Genomic DNA, 22,855 nt, shown 5'->3' with positions numbered 1-22,855 from the left:
CTAACAGTGAAGTGCTATGTGCTAAAAATTACAGGATTCACTGAAACTTGGGGACATGGACCCAGATGTGTGGCAGGGCTTCACAGGGGAACTAACATTTGAGCTGGAAGGTGGGAAGGAAAAAAGTATTCCTGAGAAGTTTCCTCACATTTATTTCATTTTTGCCAGTTCCATGTGGAAATCATGGCCTTGAAATAACAAGGACTGCCTTTATTCTCCAAGCAAGAAACTGGTCTCCAGGCAAATTGAGTCTGTTTAAAAGTTCATTCTAACAGAGGGATTTACAGGTCAAAGTAAGTGTCCCTCTTGTTCCAAAGAACCCAGCTATTTTAGATGCTACCCCTAGACAGAGTAGAAACTCTGTTGTAATGGAATAAACATCAGAGAAGGAATTAAGAGCCATGGGTGTGAATCCCACCTTTGGAACAGATCAGCAGTGTAACCATGGACAAGGCATTTCTCTTCTCTGGGTCTCGGTCTCTTCTTTTGGGATACGTTGCTGAAAATACCTGCTCTGCCTATCTCACAGAAATATTTATTAAATCAGGAAACAGCTGTCAACCATCTGCTATGTGCCAATTACCATACCAGGGATGGGATTACAATGATGAAGAGACCACTCTCTCAAGTTGCTTATAGTCCTGTGCGGAAGACAGAGAGCTAAACAGACACTAATAATCCTATGTGGTAAGGTCTAAGACTGTTGTCCAAAGAGCTCTTAGATTGCTGTGAGCTGGAGGAAACCACAGTACTTGTAGGGCACAAACATCATGGAAGAGGGAATATTTGAGAAAAGACTTGAAGGAAATACGTTGTGCATTTAGAAAGGAAAGGGTATTCCAGGCAGGAAAAAAAATGTATGAAAAGACACAGATACATGAGAGTTTTGTTTTGTAAAATTATAAGTTTTTACAGATGGCTGGAGAATGGAGGAAAGCGTGTCAGAAAATGAGGTTGGAGCTACACCTCTGAGATAATTGTTAAAACTCAGATGTGCTCCCTCTGAAGGCTAAATGGAGCAGTAAAGTGGTGGCCCACCTTCCTGTGTACTGAGCTTCTTGTCTATAGCTTGAAGATTTAATGGGACACCTCAGACAACTGGCATTCTTGTGACTAATGTACTGCTTGGTTTGGGTGTTTGGTGGTAGTATATTTCAGGTGACTCATGCTGTACTGATAATGGCTATTAATGATTTGTTACTCTTTCTTTTTCACCATAAATCCCAAATCCTGCCCTTTACTCCATTATTATAGGAATAGCTGGCCTGGCACCTCAACTGCTCCTGAAGCAGTGTTATTTGTCCTTAGAGAGAACATTCCTAAGAGTTCAGAGTAGGTTGTTCCACTTCGAGAAGGCCTATTTGACAGATTGCTTTCGGTATGGCTCATACTGAACTCCAGAGCCCCTTGTCTCCTACAAAGTTCAAACTGTTCCCTCCTACATTATACTTAAACACATTGATAGCCTCACTGAACAACCAGTACATATATTCAATAAACTTTAGATTTTTGACCTTTAGGATTCTAGTTAGTGTGGGAACCTTTTTTCTCTAACCTTATTTATGGTTTTCTCCTATTTTATGCCCTTATTTAAAAAATAATCAGTATTCTATGTGCAAAAATCTAAGAATGATTTGATATTTTTCTGTGGGGCAGTTAATTTAGGTGACTCATTTTCATTCAATTAATTTTGCAGATTTTTTAAATTCTTTAATTGAGATATAGCTTGCATATTTTAAAGTATACAAATATTATGTGTATAGCTCCACAGTATTCTGGATAAGGAATATGTGCTAGAGGTTGCTGCATTAGAAGGGTAAAGTAATGGAGAAGTAGCTTATGATAACCAGAACCTCACTTTCCAGAAGTGTCACTCTCCCTGGGTCGAAGGCAAATGGGCACTGTCTTAATCCATTTGAACTGCTATAATAAAACACCTTAGACTGGGTAATTTATAAACAACAGAACTTATTTCTCACTGTTCTTGAGGTCAGGAAGGCCAAGATCAAGGCTCCAGTACATTCAGTGTCTAAAGGCTACCTCTCTGCTTCAAATATGGCAACTTTTTGCTGTGTCCTCACATGGCAGAAGAGACTAACATTTTCCTTTAGGTCACTTTTATAGGGCCAGTAATCCCATTCAAGAGGACAGAGCCCTCATGACCTAATCACTTCTCTAATGCCCTATCACTTAATACTATCACATTAGTGGTTATATTAATATTTCAACATTTTAATTTCAGGGGGACACAAACATTCAGACCACAGCAGGCACTGAAGACATGGATGTAATAGTTTCTGAGTTGGAAAATTTTCTCATTGGGTTAGTGTGTTGCATGGATTTCCATCAAAAAGCAAATGACTTACATGTGGTATTCAATCTAGTTCAGGAGACAAGACATATGTACCAGCAAAAATATCCTTAATATGCAAAGCACTGTATAATAAATGCAAAGTAAATACTGGCTTTTGTATCAATGGTATAAGAAAATGTTGAAAATCAGCAAATCATACAGTAAGAATAATCTCTGATATGTTTGCTTGTTTTGAAAATGTACTTAGGTATTTCCAATAAAGATGAGATAAGGGCACCAAATAGCCAAGTCACTAATTTTTCTCAATTCCAAAGGTATAGAAAGAAATTATTTACCCTGTGACTTTTAGTCAATAGCAGGGATTTTGAACCCAATGAGATGTCATAGCATAATTGCTGGACCAAATGTTTCAAATGACCATATGCAGTTTATGGTTTACTGCTTGCTTCATTTCCCCTCCCTCCTTCAAGATTCTGATACATATACCTTCTGCCTGAGATGTGTGGAGAGTCAGTGGAAAGACATGAACCCAGTATGCTGAATCTCAGTCGTTAGACTTCTTGTCTTCCCTAGATACATCACTCCCTTTGTAGTATCATCCAGTCTTAGGGCTTCAATTAGCATCTGCAAGGTGTTAGCTAACAAGATACAGAGAACTGAAGTAACTTACACATAGCTACTACTACAAGCTGGGTTCATGGTGGACCTGGGTTTTAAATCTGGCAGTCTGGCTTTGGAATCCATGCTCTATTTATAATAAATAAATAAAAATAATATGTATTTATGGTGTACAACAGAATGTCTTGATATATTTATGCATTGGGGAATAGCTAAATCAAGCTAATTTTCATATGCATTACCTCACATCTCAATTTTTGTGCTGAGAACACGTAAATTCTGCTCTCAGCGATTTTTAAATATATAAAACACTGTTATTAACTATAGTCACCATGTTGTACAATAGATCTCTTGAATTTATTTTTCCTGTGTAACTGAAATTTTATATTCTTTGACCAACATCTCCTCAATCCTCCCACTTCCTGGCCACCATTCTACTCTCTATGAGTCCAACTTTTATACACTCCACATATAAATGAGATTGTAGAGTATTTGTCTTTCTGTGTGTGGCTTATTTTGCTTAAGATAATGTCCTCCATGTTGTCGCAAGTGGCAGGATTTCCTTTTCTTCTAAGGCCAGGTAGTATTTTATTGTGTATATATACCACATCTTTTTATCCATTTATCCACCAATGAATGCTTAAATTGATTCCATATCTTGGCTATTGTGAATAATGCTGAAATAAACATGAAAATGCAGATATTTCTTCAACATACTGATTTCATTTCCTTTGGATGCATGTACACACAGTAGTGGGATTGCTGGGTTATATGGTATTTCTATTTTTAATTTTTGAGGAACCTCCATACTGTTTTTTATAATGGCCATATGAAAGAGTTCTCTTTTCTCCACATTCTCGCCAACACCTATCTTTTATCTTTTTGATAGTAGCCATCCTAACAGGTGTGAGGTAATATCTGATTGTGGTTTTGATTTGAATTTCTCTGATTATTTATGAAGTTGAGCCTCTTTTCATACATCTATGACAAATATTTATTCAGATCCTTTGCCTATATTAAAAATTGGGCTATTCGTTTTCTTGCTATTGTTGTTTGAGTTCCTTATGTATTTTGAATATTAACCCTTTATTTGATATATAGTATGCAATATTTTCTCCCGTTCCATAGGTTATCTCTTCACTATGTTAACTGTTTCCTTGGATGTGCAGAAGCTTTTTAGGTTGATGTAATGCCATTTGGCTATTTCTGCTTTTGTTGCCTATGCTTTTGGGGTCATTTGCAAAAAATATTGCCCAGGCCAGTGCTGTTGAGCTTTCTCTCTCTGTTTTCTTCTACTAGTTTTATAGTTTCAACTCAAAATATATTGAGTTGACTTTTGAGTATGGTGTAAATGGGGTCCAATTTCATTCTTCTGTTTGTGGATATCCTATTTTCCCAACACCATTTATTGAAGAAACTGTTCTTTCCCCCATAGTGTGTCCTTGGCATCTTTTATGAAAACCAATTGACTGTAAATGTGTAGATTTATTTCTGGGCTCTCTATTCTGTTCCATTGGTCTATGTGTTTGTTTTTATGTTAGTACCATGCTGTTTTGATTACTATAGAAATCAAATAGTGCAATGCCTTGTTCTTTTTGATTTGTTATTTTTGCTTAAGATTGCTTTCGCTTTTTTGGTTCCATACAAATTTTATGATTTCTTTCTATTTCTGTGAAAAATGTCATTGAATTTTTTATAAGGATTGCATTGAATCTGTAGCTCACTTTGGGTAGTATCAATATTTTAACAATATGAATTCTTTCAATCCATGAACACAAGATGATTTTCAATTTATTTGTGTCTTCTTCAATTTCTTTCATCAACGTTTAGTGTACAGATCTTTCATCTCTGAAAATGTTAAATTTATTCTCAAGCATATCTTTGTAGCTATAGTGAATTGGATTATTTTCTTGATGTATTTTTTAAATAGTGTGTAGAAATGTTACTGATTTTTTTCCCATTGATTTTGTATCCTGCAGCTTTACTGAGTCCATTTATTAGTTCTGACAATTGTTTGTTGGGGTCTTTAGGATTTTCAATATATGTAATCATGTGATATGCAGACAGAGACAATTTAATGTCTTCCTTTCCTATTTAGATGTCTGTTATTTCTTTCCCTTGCCTAATTGCTCCGGCTACAAAATCCCAGAGACTCTACCAAAAGACTCCTAAATTTGATAAATGAATTCAGTCGTTTCAGGATACAAAATCCACATACAAAAATCAATAGCATTTCCATATACTAGTAATGATCAAGCTAAGAAACAAGTCAAGAATGCAAGCTCATTTACAATAGCTACAAAAAGTACGTAGGAATACGTTTAACCAAGGAGGTGAAAGATCTCAACAAGGAAAACTACAAAACACCAATGAAAGTAGTAAATGACACAAAGAAATGGGAAAACATCCCATGCTTATGCATTGGAAGAGTCAAAATTGTTAAAATGACCACACTATTCAAAGCAATCTAGAGATTCAGTGCAATTCCTACCAAAATACCAATGTCATTTTTTCACAAAATTAGAAAAAAATCTTAAAATTAACACAGAACCACAAAAGAGCACAAAGAGCTGAAGCAATCCTAAACAAAAAGAACAAAGCTGGAGGCATCACATTACCTGGTTTCAAATTATTCTACAAGGCTATACTAACCCAAACAGCATGGTATTGGTATAGAAGTAGACAGATTGATCAATGGAAAAGATTAGAGAATTCAGAAATAAAGCTTCTTACCTACAGCCAATCGATCTTTGAGAAAATCAACAGAAACATACAATGGAGAAAGAACACCCTATTCAATAAATGGTACTGGGAAATTTGGGTTGCAATACGCAGAAGAAGGAAAGTGGACCCCTATCTTTTACCATATACAAAAATTTACTCAGGATGGATTAAAGACTCAAATGTAAGATCTGAAACTATTAAAATACTAGAAGAAAATCTAAGAAAACTCTACTGATCATTGGCCTTGGCAAAGAATTTATGACTAGGATCTCAAAAGGAAGTGCAATGAGAACAAGAATAGAGGAATGGGCCTTAAATGAAAAATACTTTTGCACAGCAAAAGAAATAATCAAAAAAGTGAATAGACAACCTGCAGAATGGGAGAACATATATGCAAACTATGCCTCCAACAAATAAATGATATCCAGAATCTATAAGGAGCTTAAACAAATCAGCAAGGAAAACAAAAATAACCCCATTAAAAAGTGGGCAAAGGACAAGAACCGACATTTTTTTCATGTATTTATTTATTTATTTTTTTATCTTTTTTTTGAGGGGAAAAACATTTTTATTTTTTAATTTTTTTTTATTATTATACTTTAAGTTTTAGGGTACATGTACACAATGTGCAGGTTAATTACATATGTATACATTTGACATGCTGGTGTGCTGCACCCATTAATTCGTCATCTAGCATTAGGTATATCTCCCAGTGCTATCCCTCCCCCATCCCCCCACCCCACAACAGTCCCTAGAGTGCGATGTTCCCCCTCCTGTGTCCATGTGTTCCCATTGTTCAATTCCCACCTATGAGTGAGAATATGCGGTGTTTGGTTTTTTGTTCTTGCAATAGTTTACTGAGAATGATGATTTCCAATTTCATCCATGTCCCTACAAAGGACATGAACTCATCATTTCTTATGGCTGCATAGTATTCCATGGTGTATATGTGCCACATTTTCTTAATCCAGTCTATCATTGTTGGATATTTGGGTTGGTTCCAAGTCTTTGCCATTGTGAATAGTGCCGCAATAAACATACGTGTGCGTGTGTCTTTATAGCAGCATGATTTATAGTCCTTTGGGTATATACCCAGTAATGGGATGGCTGGGTCAAATGGTATTTCTAGTTCTAGATCCCTGAGGAATCACCACACTGACTTCCACAATGGTTGAACTAGTTTACAGTCCCACCAACAGTGTAAAAGTGTTCCTATTTCTCCACATCCTCTCCAGCACCTGTTGTTTCCTGACTTTTTAATGATTGCCATTCTAACAGGTGTGAGATGGTATCTCATTGTGGTTTTGATTTGCATTTCTCTGATGGCCAGTGATGGTGAGCATTTTGTCATGTGTTTTTTGGCTGCATAAATGTCTTCTTTTGAGAAGTGTCTGTTCATGTCCTTCGCCCACTTTTTGATGGCTAAAACACCAAAAGCAATGGCAACAAAAGCCAAAATTGACAAATGGGATCTAATTAAACTAAAGAGCTTCTGCACAGCAAAAGAAACTACCGTCAGAGTGAACAGGCAACCCACAAAATGGGAGAAAATTTTTGCAACCTACTCATCTGACAAAGGGCTAATATCCAGAATCTACAATGAACTCAAACAAATGTACAAGAAAAAAAAACAAACAACCCCATCAAGAACCGACATTTTTCAAAAGAAGACATACAAATGGCCAATAAACATATGACAAAATGCCCAACATCACTAGTTATCAGTGAAATGCAAATTAAAACCACAATGAGATACCATTTTCCACCAGTCAGAATGGCTGTTATTAAAATGCAAAAACAAACAATCAAACAAAGAAACCGATGTTGACAAGGATGCAGGTAAAAGAGAATGCTTACACACAGTTGGGAATGTGAATTAGCATAACCTCTATGGAAAACAATATGGAGATTTCTCAAAGACCTAAAAATAGTAGCTCCATTTGTTTCAATAGTCTCACTCTTGGGTATCTACACAAAGACAAAGAAATCATTATATCAAAATGATATCTGTACTTGGATGTTTATTGCAGCACTGTTCACAATAGCAAATATATGGAACCATCCTAAGTGTACATTAATGGATGATTGGATAAAGAAAATTATATATATATGTATATATATATATATAATGCTATATATATATACACAATGTTATATATACACACACACACACACACACAATAGAACACTATTTATCAATAAAATAATGAAATTATCTCTTTTTCACCAACATGGATGCAATTGGAGGTCGTTACCTTATGTGAAACAACTAAGAAATGGAAAGTCAAATACTGCATGTTATCATTTATAAGTGGGAACTAAATAATGTATACATATCGACATAGAGAGTGGAATAATAGACATTGGAGACTTGAAAGGGCAGGAGAGTAGGAAGGGGTGAGGGAAGGGAAATTACCTAAATGGCACAATATACATTATTTGGGTGATAGTTACACTAAAAACCATAATTTCACCACTATGTAATATATCTATGTAACAAAATGGCACTTGTACCCCCTAAATCTACAAATAAATTAATAAATGGCTAAGGTAAGCATGCTTTCTAAAAAGAAAAAAAAAGAATCCATGCTCTTAAGCACTGTGCTATAAGGCTGATATTGATTCGTTTAAAATAAGAACTTTTTGAAGTATAACTTACATATTATAAAATTTATTTTACATGTACAATTCAGTGATTTTTAGTAGATTTATAGAATTGTGCAACTGTAACCAAAATTCAAGTTTAGAACATACTATCACTTCCAAAAATCTCTCTACAAATTTGTAGTAACACTCCGTTCTCACCCCAACACCACTCGACTACTAATGTACTTTCTGTCTCTATAGATTTGTCTTTCTTGGACATGTCATGTGAATGGAATCATACAATGTGTGACATTTTGTGTCTCGCTATTTTCACTTAGCATAACACATTTGAGATTCATCCATGCCATTGTGTGTATTCCTTTTTTATTGACGATTAACATTCCATTGTATAGATATACCACATCTTGTTCATCCATTCACAGTAATGGACATTTGGGTTGTTTCCACCTTTTATCTATTGTGAATAAAGCTGCTATAAACAGGTCTTTCTTTGGACATATGTTTTCATTTATCTTTGTTAGTGAATAATTAGAGTAATTAAAGTAAGAATTAGAGTAAAACCACAGGGTCTTACGGTAAGCTTATGTTAAACTTTTTAAGAAACTGCCAAAATATTGTCCAAAGTGTGATTTCCATCCACCATAATTTATGATCTTATGTTTTTTTCCAAATCCTTGTCAACATTTGAAATTGTTGATCTTTTTTATTTTAGCCATTTTAGTGTGCATGTAGTAGTATCTCATTGTAGTTTTAATTTGCATTTTTTAAATGACTAATAATGTCGAACATCTTTCCATGTGCTTATTAGCTAACAGAATATCTTATTTGCATATATACATATATATACACGTATATATACACATATACACGTATATATATACACATATATACGTGTATATATACACATATATACGTATATATATACACATATATACGTGTATATATACACATATATACGTATATATACGTGTATATATACACGTATATATACGTATATATACGTGTATATATACACATATATACGTATATATACGTGTATATATACACATATATACGTATATATACGTATATATACGTGTATATATACACATATATACACATATATACGTGTATATATACACATATATACGTATATATACGTGTATATATACACATATATACACATATATACGTATATATACACATATATACGTATATATATACACATATACGTGTATATATACACATATATACGTATATATACACATATATACGTATATATACACATATACATGTATACGTATATATATACACATATACATGTATATGTATATACGTGTATATACGTGTATATATATATACATGTATATGTGTGTATATATATACACTTCTCATTTTTGTATTAGGTTGTTTTTCTTCTCATTATTGAGTTGTAAGGGTTATTTATGTATTTTTAATGCAAGTCCTTTATCAGATGTATGTTTCACAAATATATTCACTTTCTTTGTGCCTTTTCATTTTCTTAAAGGTATCTTTTGACAAGCAAAAGCTTTGAATTTTTATGAAGTCTAATTTATCATATTTTTTTCTTGTATGCATCATGATTTTGGTGTCATGCCTAAGAAATCTTTGTGCAACTCAAGATAACAAAGATTTTCTCCTATGTTCTCCTTTAGAAATTTTAGCTCTTAAATTTCGATTTATGATCCATTGTTAGTTGATTTTTGCTTATGGTGTGAGGTAACAGTCTAAGTTCATATCTTGCACTTGTATATTAAATTCTCCTAGAAACATTGAGAAAGCTATTTTTTTCCTCCACTGAATTGCTTGGCACCTTGGTCAAAAATCAATTGACTATAAATATCAAAGTTTATTTCTGGATTTTCTATTTTTTTCCATTAGTCTGTATTATAATATTTAGGCCAAAACTGCACCATATTGATTACTGTAGCTTTAAAACTGGAAAGTGTAAGTACTCATGATTTTTTTTGAAAGATGCTTTGGCTATTCTAGATCCTTTGTGTTCTCATATAGATTTTAGAATCAACCTGCCATTTTCACAAAAAGAAAATCTGGGATTTTGAAAGCGCATGTGTTGAATATATAGAGCAATTTGGAGAGAATTGCCACCTTAATGCTATTAGGACTTCTAAATTTGTGAACACGGAATGTCTGAACATGTCACCTTCAAATAAAGACAGTTTTGATTTTTGCTTTCCAATCATTCTCTTATATTCTTTTGCTTGCCTAACTATTTAGACAGCTTTATTGAAATATGATTCACATGTCATACAATTTATCCTCTTGAAGTGTACAATTAAATGATTTTAATATATTCACAGTTGTGCAACCATCACCAAGATCTACTTTCAGAACATTTTAGTCACCTCAAAAAAGAAACTCCATACCATTAGCAGTCATTCCCCATTTCTTTTCTTCTTTGACTGGCTAAATTCTTCAATAAGAAGTTGAATAAGGAAGAAAAAACATCCTTGCTTGATCTTAGGGGAAGTATCTTAGTCTTTCACTATTAACTATGATGCTAGATGAGGGTTTTTAGTAAGTGCCGTTTATCAGTTGAGGAAGTTGCCTTCTATTCCTAGATTTTTGAGAGTTTTTAATCATAAAGCAGTTTTAGACTTCATCTTCCTGGTTTTGTTTTTGACCTCCTTTAACTTTTTCTCCATAAAGTTGTCATAATTTTAAAATGCTAGTTTGATCAAGTTACCCTCTGCTTAAAATCCCACAGTGCCTCTATATTTCACTCATTGTGAAAGCAAAAATATCCAGGAGCCCTTATACTATCTAGTTTATGCCACATAGCTTCCTCTTTGAACTCATCTTCTATTACTCTTTCCCTTGATCTCTACAAGACAGCCACAGTAGCCTAGTTGCTATTTCTTGAGCACCCTGGGCACACTTCTACCTCAGGGCCTTTGCATTGCTACCCCTTCTAACTTGAATGCTCTTTCCCCAGGTTTCTACAAGGCTCATTCTCTCATCTGCTTCAGATTGTTGCTCAAATGTCACCTACTCAGTGAGGCACCTGCTAAACACCCTATTAAAAGTTGCAGCCCCTTCCAAAGCATGGTAAAATGAGAGTAATAACTGAAATATGTATGTGGGGGAGAAGGGTGCAGATGCAGGGCCAAAAAGGTCGTCAGATTTTCATTTGTATCCTCGTCTCCCAAAGAAGGGGCTTCCTGGATTGCCTCTTACTTTGTATCTGATCTTCGCATAAAGAGCAAAGCAGGCCAACCCCTGTATTGCGACTATAGTTCTATGATCTGAATGCCACATTTTCAGGGGATTCTGACCTTTTTTGAAAAGCTCACTGAAAACTGCTAGCAAAAATACAACCAAACTTAGTAGAGCTTCACAAATGAATCCATGAAGAGGGAAAAAGGTTGGAAAAGGAGAGAGGACATGAAATTTTTACAGGGTTTGTTTATTTTGCTGATCTGAAGTCAGAGGCAACCATGTCACTTAAAGGCTCTGATTCTGCCCCAGCTTTCTCTTTGAAATTATTTTTTATATTTAGTAAAGATAATAATGATGATAGTGATAATCCTCTGGAGTAGATAAAGACTTTGATTTCTTTTTTTCTAATCTGTGCCTCCTACTACCCTATAAATCCCTGATGTTGTTAAATGAATAAATGTTGAATGGATGGATGGATTATGTAAGGGAAGGGGATATTGTCTCTATTCCTTTTTATAGGTGAGGGAACTAAAGTTCCCTTGAATATTTACAAAATTTCCGATGTGTCTTGGACAAAAGCTGAATTCTGAAGCTAGCCTGCAATGCTCCACCAATCTGACTTTTATTCTTAAGGCATAAAAGGGGTTTCATGACTCAAAGAACCAGACACAAGAGAAACGTATTTCACTGAAAAACATGCTCCTTGTGTTGGATACTGAAAAGATTCCATGAGAGTTTAATAAAGAAAATTGTGTTCCTTTTCTCCACTTATATTATTATTTTTAAGACACTGCCTCTTATGAGTAATGCCAAGGGGAAATTACTTTATGTCTAGCCAGCAGTTATGGGGACATGGAGAATAAGACCACAACAAATAGACTATCAAAGCAGGATGCAAAGGGGCAAAACTGATTTATAATAACTTTTCTATCTTTCTTCCCATCCACTTCTTGCTCAACCCACCTAAGCACAGAGGAGAGAGAAAAAGCAAATGTTTGTAGGGGCAAGGTACTTCATAAACCAAATTATGTTGTGCTCTTTTCATTAGTTCTTAAACATGTCAATGCTGTCTGATCTTCTTGCCCTCCTTATCTCCCTTCACATATTGACATAGGATTGTCAATATCCCTTCAAGTTTTTTCTGCAACAGAAAGCACTCTGACTGTATTCAGGCTAATGTACTCAACTCTTGCCCTGTGTCAATGGTTAACTGCATATGTGAGGGTTAGCTTTCTCTTCCTGTAACAGTGGTCACTATGAGGGCAATGATTGTAGCTTGTGCCTCTGGTTCTTCCTTCTTTTCTTAGTATCTTCCCATGACTACCTTATACATACAACATACTTGCTCAAAGATAACTAGAACATCTCTCATATGACTTAAAGATTACTGAGGACCTGAGGAGACCGTTACCCTCAGATGAATGGAAAATTGCTAGTGTAGAAAGAATACCAGATTTGCACTGCAGCTCTCCAGGTTGTGTGACTTGAGAAACTCACTTTAACACCATGAATTCTTATTTTTGAAATAAAGATGATAATAATGTCTGCAATATGTCCCTCACAGGGTCACTATAGGGAGCAAATTAGGTAAATAGAATCCTTAGTTCCAGGCAACCAGGGTCCCTACATCACAAATGTTAGCAGTAGGCCTGAGTGGAATTACTGATGGGAATGTTCTTTTTTTAAAAAAAAAAAAAGTAACCCATTTAATTATAAGTTTATACAATTTAACTTTTTTAAAATATATATATATTTATTATTATTATACTTTAAGTTTTAGGGTACATGTGCACAATGTGCAGGTTAGTTACATATGTATACATGTGCCATGCTGGTGTGCTGCACCCATTAACTCGTCATCTAGCATTAGGTATATCTCCTAATGCTATCCCTCCCCCCTCCCCCCTGACAACAGTCCCCAGAGTGTGATGTTCCCCTTCCTGTGTCCACGTGTTCTCATTGTTCAATTCCCACCTATGAGTGAGAACATGCGGTGTTTGGTTTTTTGTCCTTGCGATAGTTTACTGAGAATGATGATTTCCAATTTCATCCATGTCCCTACAAAGGAAATGAACTCATCATTTTTATGGCTGCATAGTATTCCATGGTGTATATGTGCCACATTTTCTTAATCCAGTCTATCATTGTTGGACATTTGGGTTGGTTCCAAGTCTTTGCTATTGTGAATAGTGCCGCAATAAACATACGTGTGCATGTGTCTTTATAGCAGCATGATTTATAGTCCTTTGGGTATATACCCAGTAATGGGATGGCTGGCTCAAATGGTATTTCTAGTTCTAGATCCCTGAGGAATCGCCACACCGACTTCCACAATGGTTGAACTAGTTTACAATCCCACCAACAGTGTAAAAGAGTTCTATTTCTCCACATCCTCTCCAGTACCTGTTGTTTCCTGACTTTTTAATGATCGCCATTCTAACTGGTGTGAGATGGTATCTCATTGTGGTTTTGATTTGCATTTCTCTGATGGCCAGGGATGATGAGCATTTTTTCATGTGTCTTTTGGCTGCATAAATGTCTTCTTTTGAGAGGTGTCTGTTCATATCCTTTGCCCACTTTTTGATGGGGTTGTTTGTTTTTTTCTTGTAAATTTGTTTGAGTTCATTGTAGATTCTGGATATTAGCCTTTTGTGAGATGAGTAGGTTGCGAAAATTTTCTCTCATTTTGTAGGTTGCCTGTTCACTCTGATGGTAGTTTCTTTAGCTGTGCAGAAGCTCTTTAGTTTAATTAGATCCCTTTTTTTCAATTTTGGCTTTTGTTGCCATTGCTTTTGGTGTTTTAGACATGAAGTCCTTGCCCATGCCTATGTCCTGAATGGTAATGCCTAGGTTTTCTTCTAGGGTTTTTATGGTTTTAGGTCTAACGTTTAAGTCTTTCTTTAGAAGGTGTAACATACTGTGAGCATCTCATAGGTTATTAGCAATGATCATCATAATGATAACAATTATACATTGAACCTTCTATGCCTTCATAGACACATGGATGTCTGTAATTTGACAAGAAATATCTCCTGGTATCTCACTCTCATTAACCAAAGAAAAACCGTGTTAAGCAGCAATAGCCTGCGGATATTTTCTTGTTAACATCTTGCTTCCTAACACTGTTACAGTAGCACTGTGATGTGAAGGGTGAGAAATGGAGACACCACACATGGGATCCCTTGCATGCACTTCTTTATTTGTCGCCTCAACAAAACACTTCCCCACAGGCTTCTTTGGTGGTTGCATAGAAGTGAGGCATGTTTTTTTCAGTCTCATATATTGATATTTTATTAGGCGAGATTTCTGGTCCTAAGGAGTACTTGGGCCCTGAAAAGTTCTCAGCAGGAGTGCCTATCTAAGGGAAGAAGCCATTGGGGGAATGGGTGACACTATAATTGATAACCAGTTTCTCAACTTATTAGAACTCCAAAAGGATGGCAGAGGTTGAGTCCAATATAACCGGGAAGTATAAAGGCTAGTTAGAAGTAGCTCATGACGGCTAGCTTCCAAGCTACGCTTAGGTTTTGCTGTGTGAGCCCCATTTCTACATAGGAGGCTACTATCTAACCCGAGGAAAGTTAAGCCTTGAAAAAAATAAAAAAAATCGGAAGGGGAAACCTTGAAATAGACTATTCAGAGAGACTATTGCAGGGGAATGAGTATGTAAACGTCATACACCATTCAGATTTCCACTGAGCAATCCATCCAGCATCTTTTCCAAATGTTGCCTCTGTTGACAGAGTATGAGCTCTTTAGACTTGACCTCTGAGGTTTCCGATGTCCTCCATCACTTTTGTATTTTTTCCTGGAGTGGTCAGTTTTCGTGTGTGTGTGTGCGCGCGCGTGTGTGTGTGTGTGCGTGTGTGTGTGTGTGCGTGTGTGTGGTGTATGTGTGTGTTCCTCAAGAGCCATCTCTTTCAACAAAGCTATAGCAGTTCCTGTGAGCAGCAGAATTATGTTTTTTGTCTATCTGTTAATGATCAGGGTAAAAATATTCTTTCTACATATCTCTTCTCTTCAGTGCAATCTTTAAATTGGTTAACTCACAGAATAGCCTGCTGAGAAGAAATATTTCGGAAATAATTAAAGTGCAGTCAGAAGTGAATGAGTCAGAACCTGGTGTTTCCAGGCTTCTTGGGGGGGTGTCTAAGGAAGTACAGTTAGGGCAGAAAAGTTATATCTGTTTTTCAAAGGTGACAGGATGGGATTCAGATATGATCCAAAAATATGAGTACTTAATGCCTCTTTGAGAGGCTATCTAGTTCATTTTATCCATCCTTTGTGTTCATAAAGACTTGAATCTCAGTGAACTTAAACAAACAAAAATCTCGTTATTCTTAGGAACTGAGTGGGAATGCAGCCCTGTGTTTAATAACATTTATTTTAGCTTAATTTCATTTTCTGTTTGCCTTTCTTTTAGGTTAACAATTCATGCTGAGTGTCCCATGCATTTGGAAGATTTTCCCATGGATGTGCATGCCTGCCCACTGAAGTTTGGAAGCTGTATGTATTTTCTCTCTCTCTCTCTCTCTTTTTTTTTGCCTGATCTTCCAAAAGAAACTTAACATATTCTATTCTGTCCACTGCAAGTTTCTAAAGCTGAGGCCTTTAATCCGGGCTGGTATCAGGGTGGGTCAGAGAGTGGGGTTGAGTAGTACTAACTAATCAGGGGGAGGAGACATAGCCTTTAACAAGAGTTTTCTTTCTAAGAAGTAAACTTTATTTTGCCATTTCAGACTAATTTCTCTGTCATTAGATTGAAACATTAATGTCTGTTTTCTAAATTGCCCAAAGGACAGAGCAAGACAGAAGTGATATAAAATACAGTCACAGCTACCTAAGGACGAGATATGTCAAACAGAATGTGGTTAGATTTTTCGAAGTGCGTATTCTACCTGCATCTTCATATACTTCTATCCAATTCTTAACAGTGTATGATAGGCAGGAAGAGACTCTGAAGATTTGCTCACTTTTGAAAGTATTACCTTTTCCAGTAGCTGTACATTTTACAGAGAAAGTAGTAAATATATAGTCCATTTTCAAATGAATTAGAAAAATCAACATTGAATAGAATTTGAGTGAGTTTTTGAACTGAAAAATTTCAGAGTGAGTTTCACATACAGAGTCATCAGAGTAATATACCAAAATCTGTGTTGATCATGTCAAAATTAATTTAGCTGTGTTTTGAAACAGAAAGTGCATTTGAAAAGACCCAAATAATTAAGTGCAACATGTTTCCTCAATCATTAGTTTTTCAGATCTTTACAGATTGTCTTCTGTGTGCCAGGTTCTATTCTAGGAGCTTGGAATGCATCCATGAATAAAACAAAAGCCTTGCTCTTGTGGAGCTATATTATAGAGAGACGAGTGGCAGTGAAAGATAAAATAATGGATTAAAGGGTAAAGCATAAGGCATGTTGTAATATGAGAAGCAACATGGGAAAACATAAAAGTACTGCAGAATTAGGGGAATCATCCATGCCTAGGTGGAGGATTTGTGTTACCACTGAAATTGAAAGTAGGGTGATTAGTGTCACCCTAATGATTTAAAAGGAACATTCAAGCAGAAATATTAAGAAAATAGAGAGCTTATCAATGCATATATATATATGGAAATAGAGCTCTGAGTAGAAGGAACAAGCAGGAAAAATACCGTATGTCTGAAAAGTAGGTGACTTGTTCAGCCAGTGTGGCTGGCCAGAGTGAGGAAGGGGAGAGCAGGAGAAAAGGATGAGACCAAAGTGGGGGCCAGGTAATCTAAAGTCTTATAGGCCATTAAAGGGCTTTGAATTATATTCTAAGGAAAAATGAAGAACAATTAGAATATTTTAGACAAAAGAATGGCATTATCTGACTTATGTCTTAAAATAATTACTAGGAATTTTTAAAATGATATAAGTAGAAGAGGGATCAAACCATGTGGAGCCCAAGTAGGAGGTGACTGCAATATTTCTGGGTAGGACAGAGTTGTTTATTGGTGAATAGTGTTCCCTTCATTAACAACTATAAAACCTAGAACCATAGAAACAATAAAGCTCAGTGAAGATTGAAGTGTCTAAAATTCTGGAGAAAGGGGAGAGCCTCTCATAGATGAAGTTGTGACCTACAGCTTTTTCAACTCTGGGGACGTTTGCCAGTTCTGGCCTTGGATTGCAGCTTGCTGGGCATAGGGCTCATACTGGTGGATGAGAAGAAACAGCAATGATTTGATGATCACACAGGGCTAGGGTGACACAAGGGAAATATCTGAAACATCTCAAATTAATGGCTGATCTCCCTCTCAATATATAATTGATGAATTTTGAATTTGCACAGAGCATGAGGACAAAAGCTAATACGACAAAAGTTGAAAAGCAGAGCTTCCTTTTCTGCAGTCTTCCCGTACTAAAAAAAAAAGGACATGCTAGACTACTAGTTTAAAATCCTAGAGAGCTATATCTTAGGAACAAGGCAATAGCAGAGACAGACTAGATTAGTCAAAACTATAACCCAGCACAAGTCCGTTGTGAGATTAAGGTGATAATTCTCCCATACTTTCTGTATAGCAAAGTAAATAATGAAGACTCTATGGTGGAAAAGATACTTCTCTTTGAAAATACTACAGTTTTATACACAATGTATGGAATTCAATGAAAAATCAATAATCATATGAATAGGCAGGCCCATGAGACCTAAAACCAAGTTTTAAAACCAATGCCAAAAACCAAAATGTATAAACAGACCTACAGGTGATTTAGATGTCAGAGTTTGTAGACAAGGACTTTAGAAAGCTATGCCTAATATATTCAAGAAAAAAAAAAGAAATGATTACTAAAGCAGATCAAATACCTATAATTTTAACAGAAAATTGGAACCTATAAAGAAGAATAAATTAGAATTACAGGGAAGTACAATATCTTAAATTCGAATTCAATGGATAGATCTGACAAGCAGAAGGCAGGATCAGATGACTGAAAAATTGATAAATAGAAAAAAGCAGAACTGAAGGATAGAAAGATAAATACAGAAACAAGTAAAAAGCATGTGGGTCATAGTAAGGGAATATAAATCATCCTATTATAAAGACACATGCACACATATGTTCATCGCAGCACTACTCACAATAGCAAAGACATGGAATCAACCTAAATGCCCATCAATAATAGACTGAATAAAGAAAATGTAGTACATATACACCATGGAATATTCTGCAGCCACCAAAAAAGAACGAGATATCTTGTCCTTTGCAGGGACATGCATGGAGCTGGAGGCCATTATCCTTAGCAAGCTAACACAGGAACAGAAAACCAAATACCACAAGTTCTCACTTATAAGCAGGAGCTAAATGATGAGAACACATGGACACACAGAGGGGAACAACACACACTGGGGTTTTTGGAGGGTGGGAGGAGACAGAAGATCAGGAAAAATAAGTAATGGGTACTAATCTTAATACCTGGGTGATGAAATAATCTGTAGAGCAAACCCCCACGCCACAGGTTTACCTATGTAACAGACCCGCACATCCTGCATATGTACCCCTGAACTTCAAATAAAAGTTAATAAAAGAAATTGCAGTGTGTAATTTGCAAAGCATAAACAGGCAGATAAAGGAGCAAAAGCAATAATTAAGTAAAGGCCAAACACTTTAAAACTGATGAAAATTATCAGCCCAAATACTCAAGAAATCATATAAACATGAAGCAGCATAAACAGAATGAAAAAATGCTTATTCTAAAGTTTATATGGAAATATTTAAAGTAACAAGAATAGTTAAGGAGATCTTAAAGAATCATAAATCTGGGAAATTTACATTAAAATCTAATCTGATATCAGATATCTAGAGGTATTTTGAAGTTACAGTAATTCAGAAAAGGTATTATTGTTGCAAAGTAGACAAATATACTCATGGAACAGAATAGAAGAGAGAGAGAGAACGAGAGAGAGAGAGAGACAGAGAGATTCATCTTGACTCTTACATCACATGATAAACAAAAATAAATTCCAGATGGTTTCCACATCTAAATGTGAAAGAGTGAAAGATAAAACAATCTAGCTTTTATTAATAGAAGAAAGCATAAGAGAGTATCTCCATGATCTTGGAAAAGGTAGAGATTGCTTACACAGGACATAGACTAACATTAACCATAAAGGTAAAATAGGATGACTTAAAATATATTCAAAATTAAGAAATTTTCTTTATTAGAAGATCATTAAGAGAGTGATTAGAAGCCACAGAGAGGGAGAAAGTATTTGCATTGCATATGCCTAACAAAGGACTCAAAAGCATAAGACATCCTGCAAATCTATATAAAAAGTATCTGAAACCCCGATAGAAAAAAGGCCAGAGTCTTTAATGGGTGCTTGTTAAAACAGTTTCCCGAGCTCACAAACACACACACACACACAGGCACACACACGCACCTGCACATGCACACAGGCACAGACAGACACACACACACAGTGACTGATTGCATTAGTCAGCAGGGAAATGCAGAATAAAATCCAAAGGCTACCAGTACACACCCATTAGAATGACTAACATAAAACAGACAGAAAATACCACTTCTTGGTGAGGATGTTGAGCAAATCTGTACTCTCACACGCTACTGATAAGAATCTACGTTTGTACCAAGGTTTTGGAAAATTGTTTGGTGCTATTTAATAGTGCTATACATGTGCATATCATATAACTTTGCATCTCTAGTCCTGAGTATAGTTCCAAACAGGCATCATTGTTTATGTATACCAAAAGGCATATAAAGAATGTCCATAGCAGAGCTCATTGTAGTAAACTCCACTGGGAACTACCTTAATGTCCATCAGAATGGATTAAAAAGCTGTAGCATAGTCATGCAATGAAATACTATACAGCAATGACAATTATATTACACTCAACAACATGGATGAGGTACAGCCACAATGCTGAGCAAAAGCCAAATACATAAGTGTATGTAGAGTCTGATTCTATTTATACTATATATACAAACAGGCAAAACTAATATGTACTGTTAAAAGTCTTTAATATTTTATCCATCATTGCCATTGGTTGTATTTCCAAATTCCTGACAGATTAAGCAATGGGATTCAGGAACAAGAAGTTGGAATTCCTAGGTATTTTATAAATTCAATGTTATTCTTAGAACACTTTCAAACTTCTTAATGCTCTTTATCCGTAATCACGGATATCTAACTTTTAATAAATAAAAATATTAATAGTAAGTTTAGAAGTATTCAGAAAGAGCAGTAATATATGGTAAGATTACTCAGACACTGGAAAATGATAGCAAAACTGATAGTATTTGAATAACAACATTTGAATTTCTTAATAAAGTAAACAGCACTACACAGAATCACTCATCAAAATTGCCAGTTTAAGGATTGATTTTGCTTCTTAAACTTGTTATGTATTAGAAGAACACTCTCAGGGTTTGTGTATAGTATACTATGCATATAGTATATCGTGCTTTATGCATTTAGAATACTGGGTGTGTAGTATACTATACATATAAAATACTATGTGTATAGTATACTTATGCATATAGACTTACTAATATTAAATTTTCAAGAATTACCATCAGCAGCATAGGGGGCCATTAACACACTTATAATAAGCAAAATCAACTGATCAGGTTGTGACCACTTTAATCCTATGTACTTCTGTCCTGACACCAGAGAATTTCAAAACTTTTAACTCAGTGTGACAGCGTTTCCTGCTCTTGGTTTTGACTTAACATCAATAGATTCCTTCAAGCTAGTAAAGTCTCTATGTCTATTGTTAAGCTTTAATTCTTACAAGATGATTATAATACTTTTTTCTGGTTTTGCTCATTTCTCAAGTATTTTTCTCTGGATTTGATATTCAGAAAAATATCTTTCTCAATACAATGTCAGGAAGGAGTTTCCACATAGAAGCACTAGTCAGGATAGTGGTTACCCTTGATGAGGGTTGTTATTGGAAACGGAAGCAAATGATACTCCTGGGTGCTGATTATCTGGAATGTAACTTCGGTGTTCATAAAAGAGATCTGGATTGGAGATTTAATTTAGGTGTCATCCACATAGATGATGTTTAAAGCCATACAACTAGATGAGATCACTATAGAAATGACTATATACAGAGAAGAGAAGAGAATCAAGGAAGGACTTTTTCTTTAGACATGATAACATTTAGAAGCTAGAAAGAAGAGAATAATTTAATAAACGTGAAGGCGAAGACAGGTGACGTATGAGAAAACCTAAAGGGAACGTGTTGTCCTGGAGGCCAAATAAAGTACATCAAGAAGGAGAGTGATTTAAATTATTAAGTTCCTAAATGGGCAGTTAAAATTAATCTTAGAAAACCTCTAGTGAGAAAGCAATTCTGCAATGACAGAGTTAGAACTTCTGAAAATCCACTCCTCCATAAAAGCAATGAGACAATTTTCAAACATTGTCAAAATAAACTTTCTCCAAACTCCGGAAATTAACAAGTCTCCTAACACTCTGAAGAGCGTTATTCAAGAAAAATGATTAGTTCTCAGTACGACCAGGGAGCCCTATTCCCATCCTCTTCTTTCCTCCTCTGTAGAAGCCTTGAAGATTTTGTCATGATGAAAAGGTCAGTCCATCAGAAAAAAGTATAACAATTATAAAGAAATACACACTTAAACACAGAGCCCCAAAATACATGAAGCAACACTGATAGAACTGAAGGGAAAAGTAAGACAATTCAACAGTAATAATTAGAGATTTCAATATTCCACTTTCAATACATGGATAGAACATCTAGGCAGATCAACACAGAAATACAAGATTTGAACAATTCTATAAACCAATTAGACATAACCAACATCTATAAAGCGTTCTACCAAACAACATAAGACTGCACATTATTCTCAAGTGCACATGGAACATTTTCTGAGGTAGACCATATATTAGGTTATACAATAAGACTCAATAAATTTAAAAGTATTGAAACCATACAAAGTACATTTTCTTACCCAAAATTAGAAATCAGTAAGAAAAGGAAGTTCGCAAAATTTACAAATATGTTGAGATCGAACAACACATTCCCCTCCTAAACAGACAATGATCCAAATAAAAAATCACAAAGGGAATTAGAAAATATTTTGAAACAAATGAAAATGATGACATAACACACCAAAACTTATGGGATGCATCAGCTTAAAGCAGTGCTTAGAGGGAAATTTATAACTGTAAAACCTATATTTAAAAGAGAAATCTAAAATCAATAACCTGAATTTCCACCTTAAGAGACTAGAAAAAGAAGACCAAACTAAATCCAAAGCAAGCAGAAGGAAAAAATAATAAATATTTCAGTAAAAATAAATAAAGAATTTTAAAAATTAAAGAAAATTTAAAAATCTAAAAGTTATTTGAAAAGATCAGCAAAACTGATAAACCTTTCACCAGACAGACGAAGCAAAT

The 22,855-nt window shown here is 35.2% G+C and overlaps 1 protein-coding gene across 1 annotated transcript in view; it reads left to right on the top strand.

Annotated features, from left to right (window-relative positions):
• Window positions 1–22,855, top strand: part of GABRA3 (gamma-aminobutyric acid type A receptor subunit alpha3) — a 274,967-nt gene that overhangs the window by 200,314 nt on the left and 51,798 nt on the right. Inside the window, exon 6 of the mRNA XM_019019216.4 lies at window positions 15,867–15,949. Within this exon, the coding sequence (XP_018874761.1) occupies window positions 15,867–15,949 (83 nt within the window). The remainder of the gene's footprint in view (window positions 1–15,866; window positions 15,950–22,855) is intronic.

Source organism: Gorilla gorilla, chromosome X, assembly GCF_029281585.2.
Source record: "Gorilla gorilla gorilla isolate KB3781 chromosome X, NHGRI_mGorGor1-v2.1_pri, whole genome shotgun sequence".
Taxonomy (NCBI): domain Eukaryota; kingdom Metazoa; phylum Chordata; class Mammalia; order Primates; family Hominidae; genus Gorilla; species Gorilla gorilla.
Note: the sequence above shows the minus strand (reverse complement) of the source record. Positions and strands in the feature narration are given on the sequence as shown.